We start from the raw sequence: 20,715 nt of genomic DNA on the forward strand, positions 1-20,715 counted from the left end.
GAGGAAGGAAAGGAAGGGAAGAAGGAAGGACGCAAGGAAAGAAAGAGAGAAGAAGGGACGAAAGACAGACGGAAGGAAGGAAAGAAGGAACAGTCAAAACTGACGGGGTCAATTTGACCCGGGAGGACGACACAAAGGTTAAAGGGGTTAAAATGTGGAAAAAAACACATGAATAACTTGAACACATTCTTTTTTGTGGACCCAGCATAAAATCTCTGCTTTTAATCCATTTTGAGAGAATATATTAGAGGATTATGGCAAAAATGTCTAAGTGGTGTAACCATAAAAACTTTGTACCAAATCAATCAGGAAACATTTCAGTAATTATACGTATAAGTCCACTTAAATACACTGTAGGTGGATAAAATATTGAATATTTATCATTCTTTTGTGGTTACACCATTTGACATTTTCTGGAGCGTTCAGTCTTTTGGTAAAAAATGGTGCAAATGTCATTTCAAATTACATAAAACCAACAAAAATGCACATTTTAACAAACCTGATGCTGCTTTTAAGACAATTTTAAAGATATTTTTGAATTGCTCATCTTGCCAACCCTTATTTGTCACTGATCCAACAATAAAATAAAATCTTTATCAGGTACCTGAAAAGCTTGTTAGACATTTTAACTTCCTAGCTAGACAACTAGCTTGCTTTGCGGACCAAGTACTTACACCCCAACTTACATGCTACATAGACTCTTAACATATTGTGCAGAAACATTTTGGAGGACTCGTTTTTTTAGGGGGATGGTTGGACTCTTGATCACTTGAAGCCATCACCTGTGGCTCTAAGTCATTATGACGTGCATTTTCACAGTTTTCTGTCATTTTATAGACAAAACAATGCATTGATTAATTGAGAAAAAAAATTGGTGGATTAATCAACAATGAAAATAATTGTCAGTCGCAGCCCTGTTCTTAATTAACCGTTTGAAACTTTGATTTAACATTTGCCATCTTCAGTGTTACTGGAGTCATGAATTCCAACTATGGTAATAGAGCAAAAATGTCACAATACTTACCAAACGATGTTGCATGAATTCATAAAACCACCACACCTCAATTTATTTTTTTGTGTAAAGATTTTTATTTTGTGTTTTTCTAGATAGAAATTTGATGATTTCCTGCTAAACTCAAAACAGTCCAAGAGTTCTTGTAGCTGCGATCTAGTGGTCGTTAGAGGAACTGCACCCTTCAGGTTAAACCATCAGCTGTAGTTTTGGTCCAGATGGAGTTTCAAGACGCTCCCAACCACATTGTTTCAGGTTTTATGGTTTAAAATGATGTTAAAATAGAGTTGCAAAAAAAAAAAAAAACTCAAGTCAAGATTTTCAGCGTTGTAGGATCATTTCGTTCCCAAAGTTCACATGCAGTTTATAAAAAACCTCAGTCTTTTTCTGTCCTCTTGTCTTTCTGGCTGATTTTCACTTTAAATGCTGCCACACAAAGTCCAGAGCAGCACCAGTGAAACCAATAAAACCAGTGGAGTGACTTGTGCCCTTAGTCCAGAAGAAGAGTTGTAGAACTTAATTCGTCCTTCAACATGCGGATAAACTGTTTTTCTTTGCGTGATGTAATTTGCCACGGCTGAAATGTCCAAATCCCCTGAAAGGAAATATTAAAAAAGTGAAATGTTTACATCTTTACTCTGAAATACGACAATAAGGCTTCTACAAAATCCTCTAAAAATATCCAGAAGTCTCAACTTACCGCTGTTGTGTTTGATCACCTCTTCTTTGATCATGGAGAATCCGTCTCCGCCGTTCACCATGAAGGACGGCAGCACTACTTTATACTCCACCGCATCCTCAACAGGCTCGTAGTGAGGGACGCGGCAATTTGTGCAGAGGATGTTGAGACTCTTCACACGATGATCGGGAGGTTTGGAAAGGTCAAACACTACCTGAAACCCTGATGGAGGACATTAAAAAATCGTCAGTCTGACTCTGATTCAACGGCTCTGAGGATCAAACCTAAATCCTTTTTTTTGGTATCAAGTGAAATGTAATCGTAACTGTTAGTTACCAAAAACTGGCACCAAATGTGTTTGACCAGACTAAATAAAAAGTTTCAAACAAGATTTTAACAATTTTATATATTTAATAAATATTCATACATATAAACATGTTGTTCTGGTCATTGCCGGATTAACCTCGTATATCGCAACTCACTTTTGAGCTGAAACGATTACACAATTAATCGATTGACAGAAAATGAATCTGCAAAAAAAAGTAATTTTTAAAATCAAAAATGGATAAAATTTTCTCATAGGAGCTTCCCAAATGTGAATATTTCCTATTTTTTCTCAGTTTTCCATCTTCAATTTTTTTAGTTTTTGACTGTTGGTCCGACAAAATAAGTCACTTGAATTTGTTAACTTGGGCTTCAGCGAATAAAGACAAATAATAATGATGACAATGAAGCATTATACAATATTTTGAGACTCTACACTGAACAATTAATCAATTACCTTTAAAACCAACCAACTCTGTGAACTGGTGTTAAGGTTATTAGTTTTTATGATTTGCATTTATGTGTCATAATTAAATGAAAAACATATGTCATAACTTTCAATTTAGCTTTTTGTCTTTTACAACTGAATCATTTGTTTTTCATTTTGGCATCGACAATACATCTCCAATCTGGAAAAAGAAGAAGCTCCTAATACGTGCAATAAACCTTTCCACTGTGTTTTCTGTAATGTGATTTCATTTTAACATAGCGTAGCATAAATTGTGTGGCTTAGTAAATAAGTGTGCAGATGCTACACTTTCTAAATGGAAATGTTATATCAACGAAAAACAAATAAGTTCGTTATTAAACAAAAAAAAAGTTAAATAAATTGTATTCTGACTCATTTTTCACTCTTACCAAAAAATAATTTAGTGTTTGACTTTTTTTAATGGTTGGATTTACTTTTTATTTAGGCATTTTATATCTTCCATACATGCCCATCCTGATATGCCATCAATTATATTAGTGTACCAGTCTGTAAGGGGCGCTGTTTCTGCAGAAATATGACAGGGATTTCTATTTCTCTTATTATTCCCCAATTAAGCAGACAAATCAAAACTGACATGTGGCAAATACTGATTTCTTGATGAATCTGACATTTAGATACACTTTATTAATACTTTCAATTAACCTTTTAAATGTATCTAACAAGTATTTTATATCATTCACGGATGGATGAAGAGATGTAATCGATACAGAAAGCGTGTCTACAATCTGTACTCATTTAAGCGTCCTAAATATACTAAAGATGAAAATGTAAAACCACAGGTACCGGACACTTGTAGGAACTCTCCGCTGCTCTGGCCGTATCGTTTCACGGAGTGTTCGAAGGCTTTCCTCAGTGTGGAGCCCTTCAGCAGCACCAGGTCGAAGGTTCCTCCGAAGGGTAGAACGGAGATCAGGTCCTCCATGGTGATCGAACCTGTGGACGACAAAGTTTTCTTAAATTCAAAGCAGGTTGTTTTTGTGCTTGGTGGAGTTTTAGTTTCAAAGGGTTTGAGTGTAGCAGGGAAAGTTTAGAGGATAACATTATGTAATCCCCTTCCTTCCATGTTCTGGCTCTGAGTGTACAGCTCTGGTGTTAATTAACTTCCATGGAAACCAGCGACGTACCGTTCCTGGTATGCTCATCAATAGATGTTCGGACACCTCCTCCGTTGAAGAGGCAGGCGCTGACGTGGTTCCACTGGAGTCCGTCTGAGAATCCAATGTTGTTGTCAAGCTGAAAAAATGGAGACATAAATGTTTTATTCTACGTTAATATTCAATGTACTACCTACTACTGATGGAGCCTTTATTGTACGCTATTTGAATCATTATTTGCTTCAAGATACCACTTTGGGTGAGTCCTTCTCAAGTATCTATTCATCGGTGTGCATTTTCATATTTATAGTAATATAACTTTATTATGATTTCATGATGGAGAGAAGCTGAGAAAACCAGCTGAAAGTGCTGATGTGGGAATTCCACACAGTCATATATTAATCTTTTGAAAGAACATTTTAAAACTGAATTATTGTGAATATCTTCAGTGATTTACAGGCATACAAACAAATACTGACAATGAAAAAGTGACAAACAGCTGAGTAAATCACTTTACATGTAAATAGACTGTGGTATAGTTGAATGTCTTACATCTTTCTGCTGTATTTGTGTGGATTAATTAGAGCAGTAATGACTATTTGATCGACAGATAATACTCAGTAAGATCATGCCAAACTAGTTGATAAGGTGTTTTATTGAGATTTTAGTGTTTCTAAGCAAGTTGAATTATTTGCTACACAGTTTTTATGGTTACACCACTTGTATTTATTCTCTCAAAATGGATTTAAAGCAGAAATTGTATGTGAGTTTATTTTCAAATTTTAACCCCTTTAAATTGGACTAAACCACATAACACAAAAAAGCGTAATTGAACCATGTAAAAATGTCCGCTGCAAGTCAAAACTCCAGGCCTCAGTCTGACCTGAATGATTTTTTTTCTTCTACCTTGCTGAGAAGCTGATGTTGGCTCATAAATGGCCATCTGTCCAATAGCCTTGGTTGCTAAGGTTGTTGCTAAGGTTTTCCATGTGCTGTTTGCATTGATTGTTTTTGTCAAGGAAGAACGATATTTCCGTACAGATTCTGCTGCATCAATTTTGATCCTTTAAAAAAAACCCAAACCTCTCCATCATACATCTAACAGTGTTGTAGGAATGCAACACTTAATCTGTGGAGTACTCTTTTAAAGACTTACCATGGCATCACAGATGAGGTTTCCCAGGTTGCATTCACGAAAGCGACACTCCTCAGTCGTCCCATTCAGAAACACCAGAGTCTTTCCCACCACCTTAGCTGAGTAGTTTGACAGTTTCTTTTTCCACTCCTCCACATCGGCAAGAAAATCTGGATCTGAAATGGACATTATTCAGCTTTAAGACAGGTAAGGTTGAGGTAATAATTTACTCAGCCTGCTGTAATCTTTCTGCCTGCTGTTTGCCTGCTATAAAACCCTTCCTGTCAATGTTTTATTTGGTTGTAAAATTAAAGAAAACAGCAGCCGGTTCATCCCCTTTATTCAGGATCAGGATACTGTCTCACATCTCCAGCTGAAGTGATTACTCTAAGTAAAGATGCAAGATGGGGGTGAAAGTGGGGTCACACCTTCAGTCAATCAGAGTAGGTGGTCATTATTAATGTAGGGTTTATATAAATAAACAATCTAAGCAACTTTTAGTGAATTACATGTTTTAAACATGTTTAAGAGAGACTCAGTATTTCTTAAATTGAGTAAAGAAAAGGCCATAATACCATTTCTTTAAGGCCCTGATCAGATAGAGCGCTTCTTAGCAGCCTGTGGTGACTTTTTGTAAATGTGTTTTCAATGAGAGTGAAGCTTGTTGCTCGCTGTTTTTTTGCGTTGCTGAGCACTGAGTTTTTCTGTTCTGTGCTTCTTGCATCTTTGCACGAGTGCCTTGAACATCTCGAGTTAAAAAAACATAACGTCATTAGCATTTTTTCCCCACTGTAAAATCAGATGGAATAAGATTTGGACCTTCTGTAAGTGGAGATAACAATCACGGAGGACAAACTAGTGGTGAACAGAAATAGCAAGGGGTGAAGAGAGTTTACCAAAGCTCTCAAGTCTCAAACATCGACCGTGAGACACACACATTTCTCACGCTGAGAAGTCAACTTTTCAGCATGAGAAATGTTTTCACACGAACTCACGCCACGCCGCTATTTCTCACGATGTCAGAAATAAAACTGAAATATATTTTTTTAAATTATTAGTGTCAAAAATCAGTCTGTTTTCAGAGCGCTGTGTCAGAGCTTCATTATTAAATCCATTCTGCTTGTTTATTGAAAGAAAACCCAAATTAATGAAACTCCATCCCAAGTTTTCAGTGCTACCATCAACTTCTCGCATATAACACACACAGACAAACGGGGCTGCTGATGCTCTGTTGTCACTAAATGTTCAGGACATTGTTAACTTACTTAAAAATCAAAATGAGCATTTAGCTAAATGTTGGTGTTTTGTTTCTCCTTTATGTTTCTGTGACAAAGTCTCTACGCAGAATAAAGAAGAAATAGTGAAAAGAGGTTAGTTTTCATTTGATTGATGTTATGGAGAATTTGTTTGTCAGTGTTTAACCTCAGCAGTGGAGAAAGTGTGCAGGAGTCCCGGATGTCTTACAATGAGAGTGTTTATTGAAGCTCAGCCAAGGATAATAAAAAAGTTTTATCAATGCACCCATCTGTTACATGATGCCGACATCTCGATTCTGAAGAAACTTTCACCTTCACAGAAAGAACCACGAATACTCCTCATACTCAATGCATCTACAGTAATGGAATTAGCCTATTGGTTCGTTATTCTACAAACAAGGAAACACAGTTACCCATCTGCAGCTTTAGTAACTCCTGCATTCCCTAAAACACCACAGACAGTTGCCTTCACCTTCTCCAGGACAGAAGACAGTAAGTCTCTCTGCCAAGATGAGAGTGCTGCCTCTACGGTGACGTCATGCTTGACCCCAAATATGGAGAATTGACTAACAATTGTTGCTGTAGAGTGGGACTGGTGTGTTTTTGGCTGACAGTCTCTTGGTTTGAAAGAAGAGGAAAGCAAGTCAGCACTGGTAGTAATCAGTTAACTTCAGCTAACTACACCTTGGTCCTTTATGAAGCCTGGCTGACTCATTTATAAACTGGGTCATAAAATTGACAAATATTCTACTTTCTGAGGAGCAATCTTTGGCCTGCTGCAGAGGGCTTTGGGTACATTTCCAGTTTCACAGACTGATACTTTACAGTCAGTTGTATTCTGAGGGGCCTAAAGATATATTGTGGTCATCATCAGCGTTACCTCCTTTTATATACAGTATATATCCTGTTGTGGTAGTTACATTTGAAGTGTACTGAGTTTGTTTACTCTCTGCTAACAGGCTGCTTTCACTGGACTCAACATTCTTATGTTCTGGGTGGTGCTGGATTCCTGTAAGAGATATTTTAAAAAGGGGCTGACAACTTTCTGTAAATTTCTCATCGTCAACAAACTCATAAAATACCAAAAACAACGATGAACTAATCTGCTAATAAGTATTGCGTGTGTTTGTATCCAAAGCCTTATGTATCTTATTCCTCTGTTAACTATTAAAAACACATCAATGAGCCACAGCGTTGCACTGGGTGACATGTTGCTTGATTATAAAGAGTCTGGTCTGTCAGTTTGTTTAGAAACGTCTCCGAAGATTAACAGCAGTCACATTTTCAGTCTCTGGAGAGTAGTTCTGTGTAAGGCAGACGACACTGAGCATGTGCAGGAAGGTGGTTTTGTTTACGGCTTCGCCTCCTTGTCGTGCTGTATATCACACCCTCTTGACTCTGTACTGAAGCTCTTGAAATGTTTATGCCTGTGTCGAAGTGTAATCAGATGTGCCTTTATTGTCACAGTACAATAGACTTTAAGATAATCTTTCCTCCTTACAACATAAGAGGAAAAAACTGAAAAAACAGGTCAAAAAACCTGATAACAATACACTGAGACATGGAGATATTTACCCTGTGGGATGTTAATGTCCAGCAGGATCGGGTTGCCTTCAGCTTTCACTACATCCCCCACATCATTAAATTTCACATCCAGGCGACCCAGGTATTTCCCGAAGGCGTAAGCCTGCACAACAGGAACCTTCCGCCCGTCCTCTGAGTCCACCATGTACGGATAAGGACCTGCAGGGACTTCATTGGATGGAGGACTTCCTGGAAATAAAGAAAAAGAGTGGACAGAAAGAGACATTAGGAAGTAAAGAATTGCAAGGTGATATCTTTAAATGTCTCTTTTTGTCTGGAATCTACAAAGATTTATATACAAAGCAGTAGAAAGTTCAGCATTTTAACCTATATGTGACTAAAAGGATTATCATAATTGGTTTTGATTGATTTGTTATTGATGAACTCGCAACTAGATTGATGTTTCAGCTCAGAGTTTAAGAAGGTTGTATAGAACCCAGAAGCTATGAGGTAAAATATTTGATAATTCTTGTGTGCAAAAAGCCAATTTATACACTGATATTAAGTAAAAGGGTGCAGAAATTCATAATTTATGCACACAGATTATTAATATGTCCCCTAGAATTAATCTGTGAGTAACCAAAATAAATCTAAATGAAATCAATATTTGCTGAGAGCAGATTTGTGTTAATTTAATGGTTTAATTTACATTTGCAGTTGGTTCATTCATGAATTAAGCGTTGTGAGTCAGTAGAGTCAGTAAGGACCGAGCTGTGAAAGTGTTGAGAGTGGAAGATAATCATAATCAGAGTATCAGCTTGTTTATTTCCTAGACATATATACATAATTATGTTTATGGTTTATTTCATAGATATATACGTATACATGTCAATGTTTTATTTAGCAGCTGAGGAAACATTCTGGTGGACTGTCGCCGCTCAATTTATCACTTCTACATCACTTCTGGTATTTGGTACAGTGCCTTTCTGTGAAGATTGTGTCATTTGTAAAATTTGTTTTATTTAATTTTACTTTTCTTTTGTCTTTTTTAATCTATTTTAACCAAGGTTTTTACTTTTTTTTTTTTTTTAAACCTTATTTTATTTAAAGTTTCTAAACATTTTTCCTCTTGCGTGCACTGGTCTCAATTTTTGTCTTTTAATGATTGTTTTTGTTCTCCCATGGTTATTATTCCTTTTCTTTATGTTGTCACGTGTTCTGTCTTATTATCAGCTTGTCAATCAACTATAAAGCACTTTGAACTCCATTAACCTGTGAAACGTGCTATATAAATAAAGTTTGATTGTAGTTGTGAGCATAAAATGGAAAAAAATAGACTTGAAGAGTAAAAATACACTTGATATTGTGGTTTTGCACCTGCATATGAATTAAAATAGAAATGTATGTGCTCCACCAGACGCCCTTTAAACACACTTTCTGTGTAGACAAGTAAATTGTCAGTCAGTTTGGTCGTTCTGTCTAATTTGGCTTTTCTGACCCTAATAACTGGAAATGACGGCTGTGAGTAGTAAACCTAGATACCAGCTGTAAAACAGTCACATCACTTATTTTGTCCTTCTGTCGGAGGGGTTTACGGAGTTGCACAACCCAGATTTTGACTTCAGAGATCTGCATCACTCTGAGCTTCAGAGGACTCTTACTCACTTAACTCCAGACAATGACTAAATGTGGTTCATTACACACTAACTCATCTTTGCTGTAAAAAAATATTTTTTTCCAGGACTTTCTGAGGCTTGAGGTTCAAACCAACAGCCCACTTCCTCTGCCTGCTCTGTGACTGTGCACTGCTGCTTTTATATTAACAGTACAGAGCTATTTATTGAGGCCAGACTCGTGTGGACAGCGTGTTTACTCTTCGGTAAACCAGCAGAATGAAGACTCAAAGTTTCCTCCCGCCCAGCAGCAAAAACACAGCTGACAGAGACGGACTGCTGCTGGAGGAGGATAAAATGAAACATGGAGCATCATTTTTTTGAGAAGAAATACACTTGAAGATGAAGCCAAGCTGCCAACAAGACAGCTAACACGTCTGCAGCCATTGCTTAAAAACACTAAATTCTCAATAAACGTCATATCATCTAGTTTGGCATGATCTTACATTCTAACTTTGTTTTATTAAATAAAGGTAATGGAATACAATTGTTCTAAATATTACATTTAATCTGGGGAATCATGTCAATCAGGAAGTAATTATTAGTATAAATCCACTTAAATACACTGTAGGTGGATAAAATATTTAATATTTATCATTATTTTGTGGTTACACCATTTGACATTTTCAGGAAGGACATTTTGCTGCTTTTAAAACATTTTTTAAAAGATATTTTAAATATATATTGTTTATCCTCTCTGTGGTACCCCTATTAGGACATCTATTTTTGAATTGCTCCTCTTGCCAACCCTTATTTGTCACTGACTCATATACATTCACATCAAATTTTGGATCTTTGAACAGTATATAAAAACAGAAAACCAGACAAAGCATAGTATATCCTCTCTGTGGTACCCCTATTAGGACATCTCTGACTCAGCCAATCAGCGTCAGCCCTAACCTGTCAGACGTGACTAAATATTAATCTTTAACCTCAACTTCCACTTTTGCTGCATTTACGTCACATTGTTCAGACTGTGAAAGAAGTCAAATCAGAAAAAGAAAAAAACCCTTCACATCAGTTTCCTAGTGGTAATTCTGAGTTAGCGGTGTGAAGACTTTCTGACAGCTATAATATGTCCTGCTTAGCTGACACAAGTCTACCAAACTGCTGGCAAAACGGCTGTGAATCAGCTATAAAATAAAACCCAATATTAACATTAATATAATCACTTCAGCTCAGCAGAAGAGGATCGCAGTGGGCTCGCTCACTAAGTTGAGATGATAGTTCGTAAACCAGGAAGCCAGAGTGACTTACAGTATATCCTCACAAGATAAGATATTTACACAGTATTAAGTATGAAAATATAGAATAATAGAAAGTAACAAAGTGAACAGAGAAGTCTCAGCAAAATTATCCTTAAAGTAACGAGCAAGTACAGACAAAAGAAACACAAACTCATGTCTGATGTAGGGAAAGTAAATCAATTTGTGAGTTTCACAACAACAGAAGCTTGAACTTCATCCATAAAAGGAAGCATTAGGGTGTAATGCTTTCTCAAGAAGTGGGGTAATTGTCCCCCACTTCTTGAGAAAGCATTACACCCTACTGAGTAATCTGGAAGAGTTTTTCCAAACCACTATTTTTTTCATGACAATAATAAAAAACTGCTAATGCAGCCAAGCAGCTGATAAATGATGGTACACAGCAACTATCTTTGTTTGGATTAGGACACTTTTTTTCTTGTTTTCAGTTTTGTTAAATGGTTGAAAAGATGAGCAATTCAAAAACATCTTACACAATTGTTTTAAAAGCAGCATCAGGTTTGTTCAAATGTACATTTTGTATTTTTGTTTGTTTGTTTTATGTCATTTGAAATGACTTTTGCACCATTTTTTACTATAAGTAAGACTGAATGCTCCTGGAAATGTCAAATGGTGTAACCACAAAAGAATGATAAATATTAAATATTTTATCCACCTTCAGTGTATTTAAGTGGACTTACTTACTAAAAAGTAAATGTTTCCTGATCTCCATGATCCCCAGATTAAATATAATATTTAGAACAATTGTATTCCATTAGCTTTATTTAATATAAAAAGTTATAATGTAAGATCATGCCAAACTAGTTGATATGGTGTTTTATTGAGAATTCTGTGTTTTTAAGCAAGTTGGTTACACCACTTAGACATTTTTGCCATAATCCTCTAATATATTCTCTCAAAATGGAATAAAAGCAGACATTTTATGTTGGGTACACAAAAACAATATGATAATGTTAACCCCTTTAAATTTGATTAAACCACATGGACACAAAAAAACCTATAATTGACCCACAATTCAATATATATTATGCTTTCTAATTTTAACATCACATCTCAGTTTCCTTCGCAGAAGTGACTCAGACAACACGAAGGCGGAGTTTCAGCTCATTACTGCAAATACCTCCATCTACTGTACATTAAAAGGCCCAAAACAGGTCATTCTATTTATATATGGGCCTATGTGGAGGACAGATGAGCAAACCAGCCACAGAAAGCCAGCGCACATGAAATAAATTATGCTCTTTCCATTTCTGCTGCAGCTTCCTGACATTTAGTTTATTGCGAGCGGATTACAGTTTCAGCAGAGGAAGATGGTACAGTAGATAGCAACATTGAACTCTAAATGAGCTAGAAAAGTCAGACAATGAAGATAATGACACTCGTACAAAGCTGTTCACCATTGTTGTTACTATTATTGTGTTTTTATCTTCTTTCTTTCAAATTAAAAAGAATAAAAGCAGCACAACTGACCCTATCTGTTATGTCAGCGATATGAATGTGGCTCTACAAAGCTCTGTTTCCCCTCGTACACTTAACAACGCCAAGCTGCTGTTTTCACAATTACACACTTCGCAGGCCTTTTTTGGGATGAAAAAAACTGTTTTAGTCTGTTTGAAAGGCCAAAAAAGAGAGAAGAAGAATTTATGAATTTGGCAGGCATAGTCTGAGCATTATCTCATGGCTCTAATTGAGCTTATCTAATTGATCTTTTCTAAATTTACCAGAATGAAAGCTTTTCTTTTCTAATACCTAAGATAAACCTTCTTGTGAGGTCGCTGGCAGTGCTACAGGGCAGGTTGGAAAGCACCAAGGTTACATAACTTCCTGGATAGCTCACTGCACAGGAGAGCCATTAACATGTCATTATAGAAATCCTAAACTCTCTTTAACCATCCTGGTGACTGATTAGATGTTGCAACTATTTTTATAGCTGAAAATGTTTAAATATTACCACAGTTTGTTCCCACATAACACAAACATGGGCACAATGTTTCAGAGAAGCTGCTGCCACTTAATTTGTTTTGAGCTGCAATAAACAGTAAAAGAGACTAAAGAGAAAACAATCACTTAAAAGGTTTACATGTTTGTGACTAAGCAGTAGAGCTAGACATCAGGATATGACAGATGTGGCATAAACAGCTGTACTCACCTGGAGGTGTATAAAGGAACGTGTTGCTGTGTCCGCCGATCACAACGTCAACGCCGCGGACCTTCTTGGCGATCTCTTTGTCGATGGTGAAGCCGGAGTGACCCAGAGCGATGATCTTATTGATCCCCAGCGTCGTTAGTTTGTCCACCTCAAGCTGCAGCGTTTTCACCTCGTCCTCAAACTGCAGGTGTGGTCCTACAGAGCCACAGGGATAGATACAGCAATGTAAAAATACTGCATTACAAGTAAAGTACTGCAGTATTATGAGTGATGTAGTATGCAGTATTACAGTAAAAGTACTGCAGTATTATGAGCGATGTAGTATGCAGTATTACAGTAAAAGTACTGCAGTATTATGAGTGATGTAGTATGCAGTATTACAGTAAAAGTACTGCAGTATTATGAGCGATGTAGTATGCAGTATTACAGTAAAAGTACTGCAGTATTATGAGCGATGTAGTATGCAGTATTACAGTAAAAGTAGTGCAGTATTATGAGTGATGTAGTATGCAGTATTACAGTAAAAGTACTGCAGTATTATGAGTGATGTAGTATGCAGTATTACAGTAAAAGTACTGCAGTATTATGAGCGATGTAGTATGCAGTATTACAGTAAAAGTACTGCAGTATTATGAGTGATGTAGTATGCAGTATTACAGTAAAAGTACTGCAGTATTATGAGCGATGTAGTATGCAGTATTACAGTAAAAGTACTGCAGTATTATGAGTGATGTAGTATGCAGTATTACAGTAAAAGTAGTGGTTTGGTCCTCTGACTGATATATTATTATATATGACATCATTAGATTATTAATAGTGAAGCATCAGTGTTAGAGCAGCATGTTACTGTTGTAGCTGCTGGAGGTGGAGCTAGTTTACACTACTTTATATACAGTTAGCTAGTTTAGTCCAGTGGTTCCCAACCTAGGGGTGGGGCCCCTCCAAAGGGTCAGCAGATAAATGTGAGGGGTGGTGAGATGATTAATGAGAGAGGAAAGAAGAAAAAACAAAGCTCGGATACACAAATGTTTTTTCAGTTTTTAGAATTTTTCTCTAATCTTTGATTTTTGCTGAAATATTGGATCATTTGAACATTTATTGAAATGAAACCATGTGAGAAGTTTAGAGGGAAACATCACTATTTGGTGGAGCTGTTAACAACTCATAGACATCTGAAATGTGAGCCTGTTTACACACTGCTTTTTGTAAGAAGATAACCACTGAGTTCATCTTTAACAATGTGTTGTATTTTAAAAGCTTGTTATATTATCCATTGTGTCAAATCTTCCTCTGAAAAGTAACTAAAGCTGTCAAATAAAATGTAGTGGAGTAGAAAGTACAATATTTCCCTTTGAAATGTGGTGGCGTGTGGAAGTATACAATGGGAATACTTAAGTAACCTCGAAGTATCTCAAAATTGTATTCAGGTACAGCACTTCATTAAATGTGCTTAGTTACTTTCCACTACTGACAACCAGTAAGTAATGTGGCATCTTTTAAAAACTCACTTTCATAGTGTCCCCCTTAAATTTTCACTTTTTTTGTGTGTGCATCATACCTTAAATACCCTTTAACGCATCCTGACAGTTGGATAACAAACAGTTGTATGCTATACTGATATAAACCAGTGGGAGAGACAGACTGTATATAATCTCATATCTTCCCAATCCCCCTCACCTGTTTCGGACAGAACAGGCGTTTCCTGCGACGTGTATCCTACCACGCCAACCCGCTCGTTGCTAACATTAAGTATCTTAAATGATGTATAAGTGGTGCCAAACGTCGGGGCCAGAGTCTTGTCCGTTTTAATGTTAGCATTGACAATAGGACATTTGAGCTCCTGCAGGAACGGTTTCATGAGTCCATCCACTCCGTTGTCAAACTCATGATTCCCAAAAGCCTGAAAAAGACAGACAGAAGTCAAAAGAAGTTCCTCTAGATTAGTCTGATAGTTGCAGATTAACTGAGAAAGAGGATATTAATTTGGCAATATGAAAAGTAAATGAATCTACTGTTTTCATCCACAGTCTTTTCTTGACTAACTCAGATAGATGAAGCCTCTTCAAAGCTTCAAATAAAGTTTTAAATACATTTTTGCAAAGAACGAGGGATGTAGATTTGGTCCCTGATCGCTTACACAGAAAAAGCATTAGGGAAGGATCTTTAAATGGTCTGCACACTGTGGCTCCCAATGCTGATGTAGTTTAATGTGATATCAAGAGTAACGTTTTGAGCGGTGTCCTAGAAACGTCACTTTTGACTCATTCAACGTGACAGTGAAGGAGCCGTCAAGAGCAAGATGGTTTCACTACGGGCTGTTGGCACTTTTTAAACACTATATTTTTAAATATGAGTTAGGGGTTGTCAAATGATTAATTCTTCTAAATCACAATTAATCGCTGAATTTCAATAGTTAAACACGATTATAATTGTTTTCTAGAGGATTTTTCTGATTGGTGAGAGAAGAGACAGTTAAGTTAGCTGTTGGATGGACTGTGTTTGCCTTTTTGATTAAATTGTTGAGTATATGTTACAGTCTTTTTTACTTAGAGTCAAACTTTAGTGCATCAAACAAGACAACAATGCTGGTGTGAAGGCAGAAGCCCTCAGTGTCTGTAGTCCCACCCAGTTTATTTATCACCTGCTGCTATTGGATCACTTTGGCTCTACAAGACACAAATGGGTCAATATGGTTTTTATGTCCTCATGGTTCAGTCAAAATTAAAGGGGTTAACGTGAAAATAAACATATGTAAATAAATGTACATTTAAAAAAACCTGATGCTGCTTTCAAAACTATTTTTTAATATATTTTTGAATTGCTCATCTTGCCACACCTTATTTGTCACTGACCCAAACACAAGGCATGGTAGTCATACTTTACTTGAAACTTTAAATATTTCTTCTCTTAGTCAGGTTGTTTGTCCATCTAATCTGCACACAAGGTTTATCCTCTTCTACAGAACTGTGCTGCAGCTCATTAAAGAACACAAATGGTTATTCAATTCAGATATTTCAAAACCAAAGCAAAAGTGTTTCTGGAACAAAAAAAAGTGCACACTAAGCTCCAATCACCAGCAGTTCTTCAAGTGCATGAAACGTGCAGCAAAAGAGAACAAAATGTTTGTTGATGTGACCCAAACATCTGTCAACTGCTGACAGTCAACAACAGAGAAAGTCTTTGTGTCTGACCGTGACAGAAACAACGCTTTCAGTCAGTAGATCTAATCCTAATAAATGATACTCTCTCTGACGCACCATAGAAATAGATTAAATACACAGAAAACACAAGAAAATATAAAAAAGCATAGTAAGAGACAACAGAGCAGATGTTTCTAGGGGGCACTAACAGCTGATGAACATGCCCAGATGACCATTCATCAATGATATTTAGGTAAAAACAGATCTTTTTAGATATGTACTAGAAATGTTCGCATCTATGCTGATGATGCACAACTTTATACTCCCCTTAAACCTGATGACATGGCAAATGTACCCCACCTCCTTCCAATATCTGAGCAGTCAATGTGTAATGTGTTGGTTGTGGTTCGTAGTGATGAACCTATAGAGAATTATCAGCGACTCTGCAGCTCGTCTCGGCTTTGTGGAACTTTATCGTGGGTTTCAGTTCATTGTTTAGCTGTTCAGCTGCAACTTTACCATTTCATTTCACTCTCCGCACTCTTGTGGAGTTGTTTTTTGCCGCAGTAGGCAGCTGTTTTAAGAGAAAAAGCTCCAAAAACCTTTTAGCTGTATACTAGCTGGTGAACATTTAGCAGCTATAGAGCCAGATATTTCCTTCAGGAGTTGGTAGAGATCAAAAAGAGAACTACAAGAGCGAGATTAACGCACTTATAGTCACCAGGTGGATGGAAACACGACTCAGAAGTGTGTCACCGGCTGTGAGGGAGTTTTCTTGCAATCTGGGGATTATTTTTGACTCCAACCTATCATTTGACAACCACAGGCTTCCTTCAGCTGAGACAACTGCTCAAATTAAATCATTTTTAACACTTACACAGCTCTGTGTAAACCACCATGTTATATTATTATCATATTGACTTCCTGATAACTTCAGTTTGTTTTTTGTAAAACTTGCTATATGCGTCTGTTAGGGATGTCCCGATCCGATATTTGGATCGGATCGGCCGCCGATATTAGCAAAAAATGCATATCAATATCGGATCGGCCTGCACGGGAAAATCCCGATCCGGCTCCCGATCCAGTTTGTTTTCAAACCGCTGTAGGTAATCCATTCCAGTTTTTTTCAGCTTTCCCCCCCAAATCCGGTCCGCGTTTTTCAGCACACCTAGCGACCTGTCCAGCATCCCACTATTTATTTTCTACTCAGCTTTTTTGTGTGTTTTGCTTTTTTAATACAGTTTGCAATATTGTTTGCACTGATGGCTTTTTAAGCCTTGGTTTACACTCTTGTTGTTCAAGAGCAGAGCACTGATGCCAATTCAGTTTGTGTGGTTAATTGACTATTTATTATTTTGTCTATTTTGTGTTTATTTAACCCTGTTAAGAATAAACAGGTCAGCTTCTCATTACCAACCATTGTGGATTATTCAAACTAACCTAATTAAGTTGGCTAGTTGTTCTTAAGAGTAAAACCCTTTTCAACATGAGTATAACAACAAAATAAGTAAATATCTTTAATCTTTAATACATGCTTGGATCGGCCGGTATCGGTATCGGCCTATGCTAAAAGCTACAATATCGGTATCGGATCGGAAGTGCAAAAAGCTGGATCGGGACATCCCTAGCGTCTGTATTTGAAACATATTGTAATACCATGAATCATCAAAGCGTTTAAGTTGCAGTGCATCGAGCGCTCTCAGCCACCATACAGAACTCCTCTTTTTTAAAATGTGTCATTTCAGAGTTAAACACTTCAGCAGGAAACTGTTCGTTCTCCATCAGGATGTAAAATGTGACTCAACTAATTTCTCTAATTCTGGTGCAGAGATTAAAAGGCAGACGGAGCAGACAGCTGATCCATTAAAACGTTTCTCTCTTTGAGTCGCAGCTATTAAGCTAATTAAAACCGATTGAGGCCTTTAAACCAAAACCAATAAATCAACTTTCCTTTCCTTCCTCTGAGTTAGAGCCTGATTCCTCGACCTTCAACAGAAACCTTTCCAATTCATCTTCTATGTCTTTAAAATAGTGGTTAACTGAAAAACAGAAAAGTTAAATTAATCAAAGTGATCGATGGCTACTTTACTGTTTCTGTGGGGACGTAAACGGTGATTTTAGATGGTTTAAAGTGTGTTTACCAGTCTTACTTTAGTTAATGATGTTTTAAATCTCTTGTGGCATCACTGTAATGTTTAAATAAACACCTAAAATAAGGACTGAAAGATTTGTTTTGGTGCTGCGCATCTAAGTATCAGATTAAAAAAGGTTGGATAACAAATGAACCACCCAAGCACCAAACACTTAAATGACGACCACATAACTCCTGATTGTCTGTGAGCCAAGAATGACAGGAAACTACAGTAAACCCTTTAGATATAAAGTAATGCCAGGATCACGATTATCATTATAATCCACATGCTACTGACTATTATTAGTCTATTTTAGTTATATTGTAATAATATTGTAGTTATTATACAGACGCTATTAAAAATAAACAGAAATAAAGTACATTTATATGAAAATTGTGTATTTGAATATACTTAATCTGAAGTAGTAAGTAGTATTGAAGTACTTAATCTTGAGTATTTCTATTTTCTGATACTTTATACGACCACTTTTTTACATTTAGTGCTGCAATTAACTTTTTTTCCATTATTGATTGTCCATTATTTACTCAATTAAATGATCGAATGTCAGCTGAGCTTTGGAAAAGAGTGATTGACATTTTTCATCATTTTTCTGACATTTTATGGACCAAACAACCAATCAAATAAGAGAGAAAATAATCGATAATGAATATGATCGTTAGTTTCAGCACTTTACTTAGTTACACGTGCCCACATTACGCACACCATCACTTTAAACTCAGTATTAAACACCATTGAATGAGTTTCCTGACATATTTCTCCAATGGGAGTAGATTCAGCTCATTAAGACTGTCTTCTACTTTCAGATGAGATCATAAATGAAGTCCTACCATGGCATCGTAACGCAGTTTATTCATAAAATGCGCAGCCTCGGCGCCTTTGTAGAAGTTGAACCAGACAGTCCCCTGGAACTGGTCTCCGGCATCCAGCAGCAGCACGTTTTTTTCGGCGCCGCGGATCCTTTTAACCATCGTGGCTCTCCGGGCAACTCCGGCGAAACACGGTTTTCCTGTGCCACATGCCCCAGAGTTCACGCTGGTCTCCTCCACCCGGGCGTGCACGTCGTTGGTGTGGAGGAGAACAAGGTCCAAGGCAGCCGAGGTGGACACGGAGAAGCCCAGCAGCACCAGCGCCACGCAGGCTCTCATCTCTCCGCTGCACGCTAAAAACTCTGGAGGAGGAAAACAGGGGAGGACGGTGGCTGGTGGAGTGGAGGTGCTTAGTTTTCTTACATGACCCACTAGAATCTTTCTTATTGTCCTCCTCTCTGCTTCTTTTGGCTCCCTCTCAGTCTTCTTATGAATGATATTAGACGCCGGCTGACACTACATGCTGGACAGACTGACTGAGACAGAGTGTCAGGAGGCACTGCTGGGAGAAAAAGGAGAGGAGGAGGAGGAGGAGAAGGAGGAGTAGGAAGGCATCAGGGAGGATTTTAACTGTTATACGCCTTTTCTTCTCTGATGTCTCCCCCTACCTTTGACTTTTTCACACATTAGTCAACCAGTCTCTCGCTCGATGGAGGCTGTGCGTATCTGGATGGATTTTACGCATTTTACGCATCAGCGAGGCGAGTTAATTTGTGTCCCTAAAGCGCTTTTCATCAGGAAAAAGAAATTCAAAGTGCTTTATTCAGGACATAAAGAGACAACAAGACAACAAAAGAATAATAAAATAAATATAAAACCAACACAAAAGAGTCCTTACATCACCAATCTGAAAATCTGGAGAATGAGGACACTTGTTTCCTGATCCTAAGCTTTGACATTTTGTTTATACGCCTTTAAAACTAAATTATCTTTAATAAAATTTAGAGAATCTACAGCTGAGGCTGCAGGAAAGAAGCAATTAAAAAGAGAGCAGAAAAAAAGATGTGCAAGGTTGAAAATGTTAATTGCTTTTCTTCCTCAGTGTTATTTTTTACTGTATGCCCAGCTGCTACCACATCATGCATTTATTCATGTTTTTTAATCACTAAGCATCAAAGAGCTGTTCTGTAACAAAACCATGTAGCCTATATTTGACAAAAATGACTAACAAGGCAACACAGTAAAACAAATTTAATTCAAAAACTTTTTTTTAAAGCTCAGAATATGTTTATAATGTGTTATTTTTATATTTTTGTCTACATAAAGATGTAATTGTCCTGTTCTTAATTAGTGTGCATGCAGACATGCATTATTTAAATTCCTTACAGCACTGCTCTAAAAAAACAACCAGATTCAGACCAGAAAGGCACGAGCACCACCACTGTTTATGCTTCTATTTTACTTTCTTACTTTCACTGAGTGAAAAGCAAATGGAGCTGAAAGAGAGTGGACAAAAAAGTGAAAGAGGGATGAGGGTAACATTAGAAGATTCAATAAGAGATTTGATGAAATGCTTTGTAACCCAATCCTAAAAGAATTGGAACGGTTAGTCAAACATTTGCTGCTTTATTGACTTTTCTTTGTCAAACATGACGGTAAACTGAATGTACGGTGAACATGTACAGACATCACAGACATCTGACATGTTACAGACATTAGTTGCACCCTTATATTACTGTTTAATATACACATTGTGGAAAAAACTTGCAAATCATATCCACACACAAGCAGACTATATTCTATGTGCATCAATAGATACACATAAACTACCTACTGCATATATATTAAAAACCTTATTACTGCTTTGCACTATTTATAACCTTGTATCTACAGTTTACCAGAGTTGGCGCGCTGTAACGAAACTGACTAGTTTCAACTTGAAAATGAAAGGGAACCTAGAGTTGACATGCTCTATTAAACACGTACCAGTGGGCCAAAAACAAAACAAAAAAACC

At 37.1% G+C, this 20,715-nt stretch overlaps 1 protein-coding gene across 1 annotated transcript; it reads right to left on the minus strand.

The window, feature by feature from the left end:
* Positions 1 to 1,065: 1,065 nt before the first annotated feature.
* Positions 1,066 to 19,233, minus strand: LOC133997123 (snake venom 5'-nucleotidase-like). The gene is made up of 9 exons (XM_062436654.1): positions 18,722 to 19,233; positions 14,279 to 14,501; positions 12,602 to 12,796; positions 7,566 to 7,763; positions 4,756 to 4,910; positions 3,630 to 3,738; positions 3,289 to 3,438; positions 1,713 to 1,913; positions 1,066 to 1,607 (listed from the first exon to the last, which is right to left on the minus strand). Exons 1-9 carry the CDS (start codon positions 19,037 to 19,039, stop codon positions 1,432 to 1,434), a joined length of 1,725 nt encoding a protein of 574 aa, XP_062292638.1. The 5' UTR covers positions 19,040 to 19,233; the 3' UTR covers positions 1,066 to 1,431.
* Positions 19,234 to 20,715: the final 1,482 nt, after the last annotated feature.

This window comes from Scomber scombrus, chromosome 17 (genome assembly GCF_963691925.1).
Source record: "Scomber scombrus chromosome 17, fScoSco1.1, whole genome shotgun sequence".
Taxonomy (NCBI): Eukaryota; Metazoa; Chordata; class Actinopteri; order Scombriformes; family Scombridae; genus Scomber; species Scomber scombrus.

Bases quoted from the DNA above. Each gene is read 5' to 3' on its own strand.
- LOC133997123 (XM_062436654.1), bottom strand. From the start codon at position 19,039: ATGAGAGCCTGCGTGGCGCTGGTGCTGCTGGGCTTCTCCGTGTCCACC. The intron at 7,764-12,601 runs GTGAGTACAGCT...CTTTATTTCCAG, and splicing joins GTTCCTTTATACACCTCCAG to GAAGTCCTCCATCCAATGAA. The intron at 3,739-4,755 runs GTAAGTCTTTAA...CCATTTTTTCAG, and splicing joins ACCTCATCTGTGATGCCATG to CTTGACAACAACATTGGATT.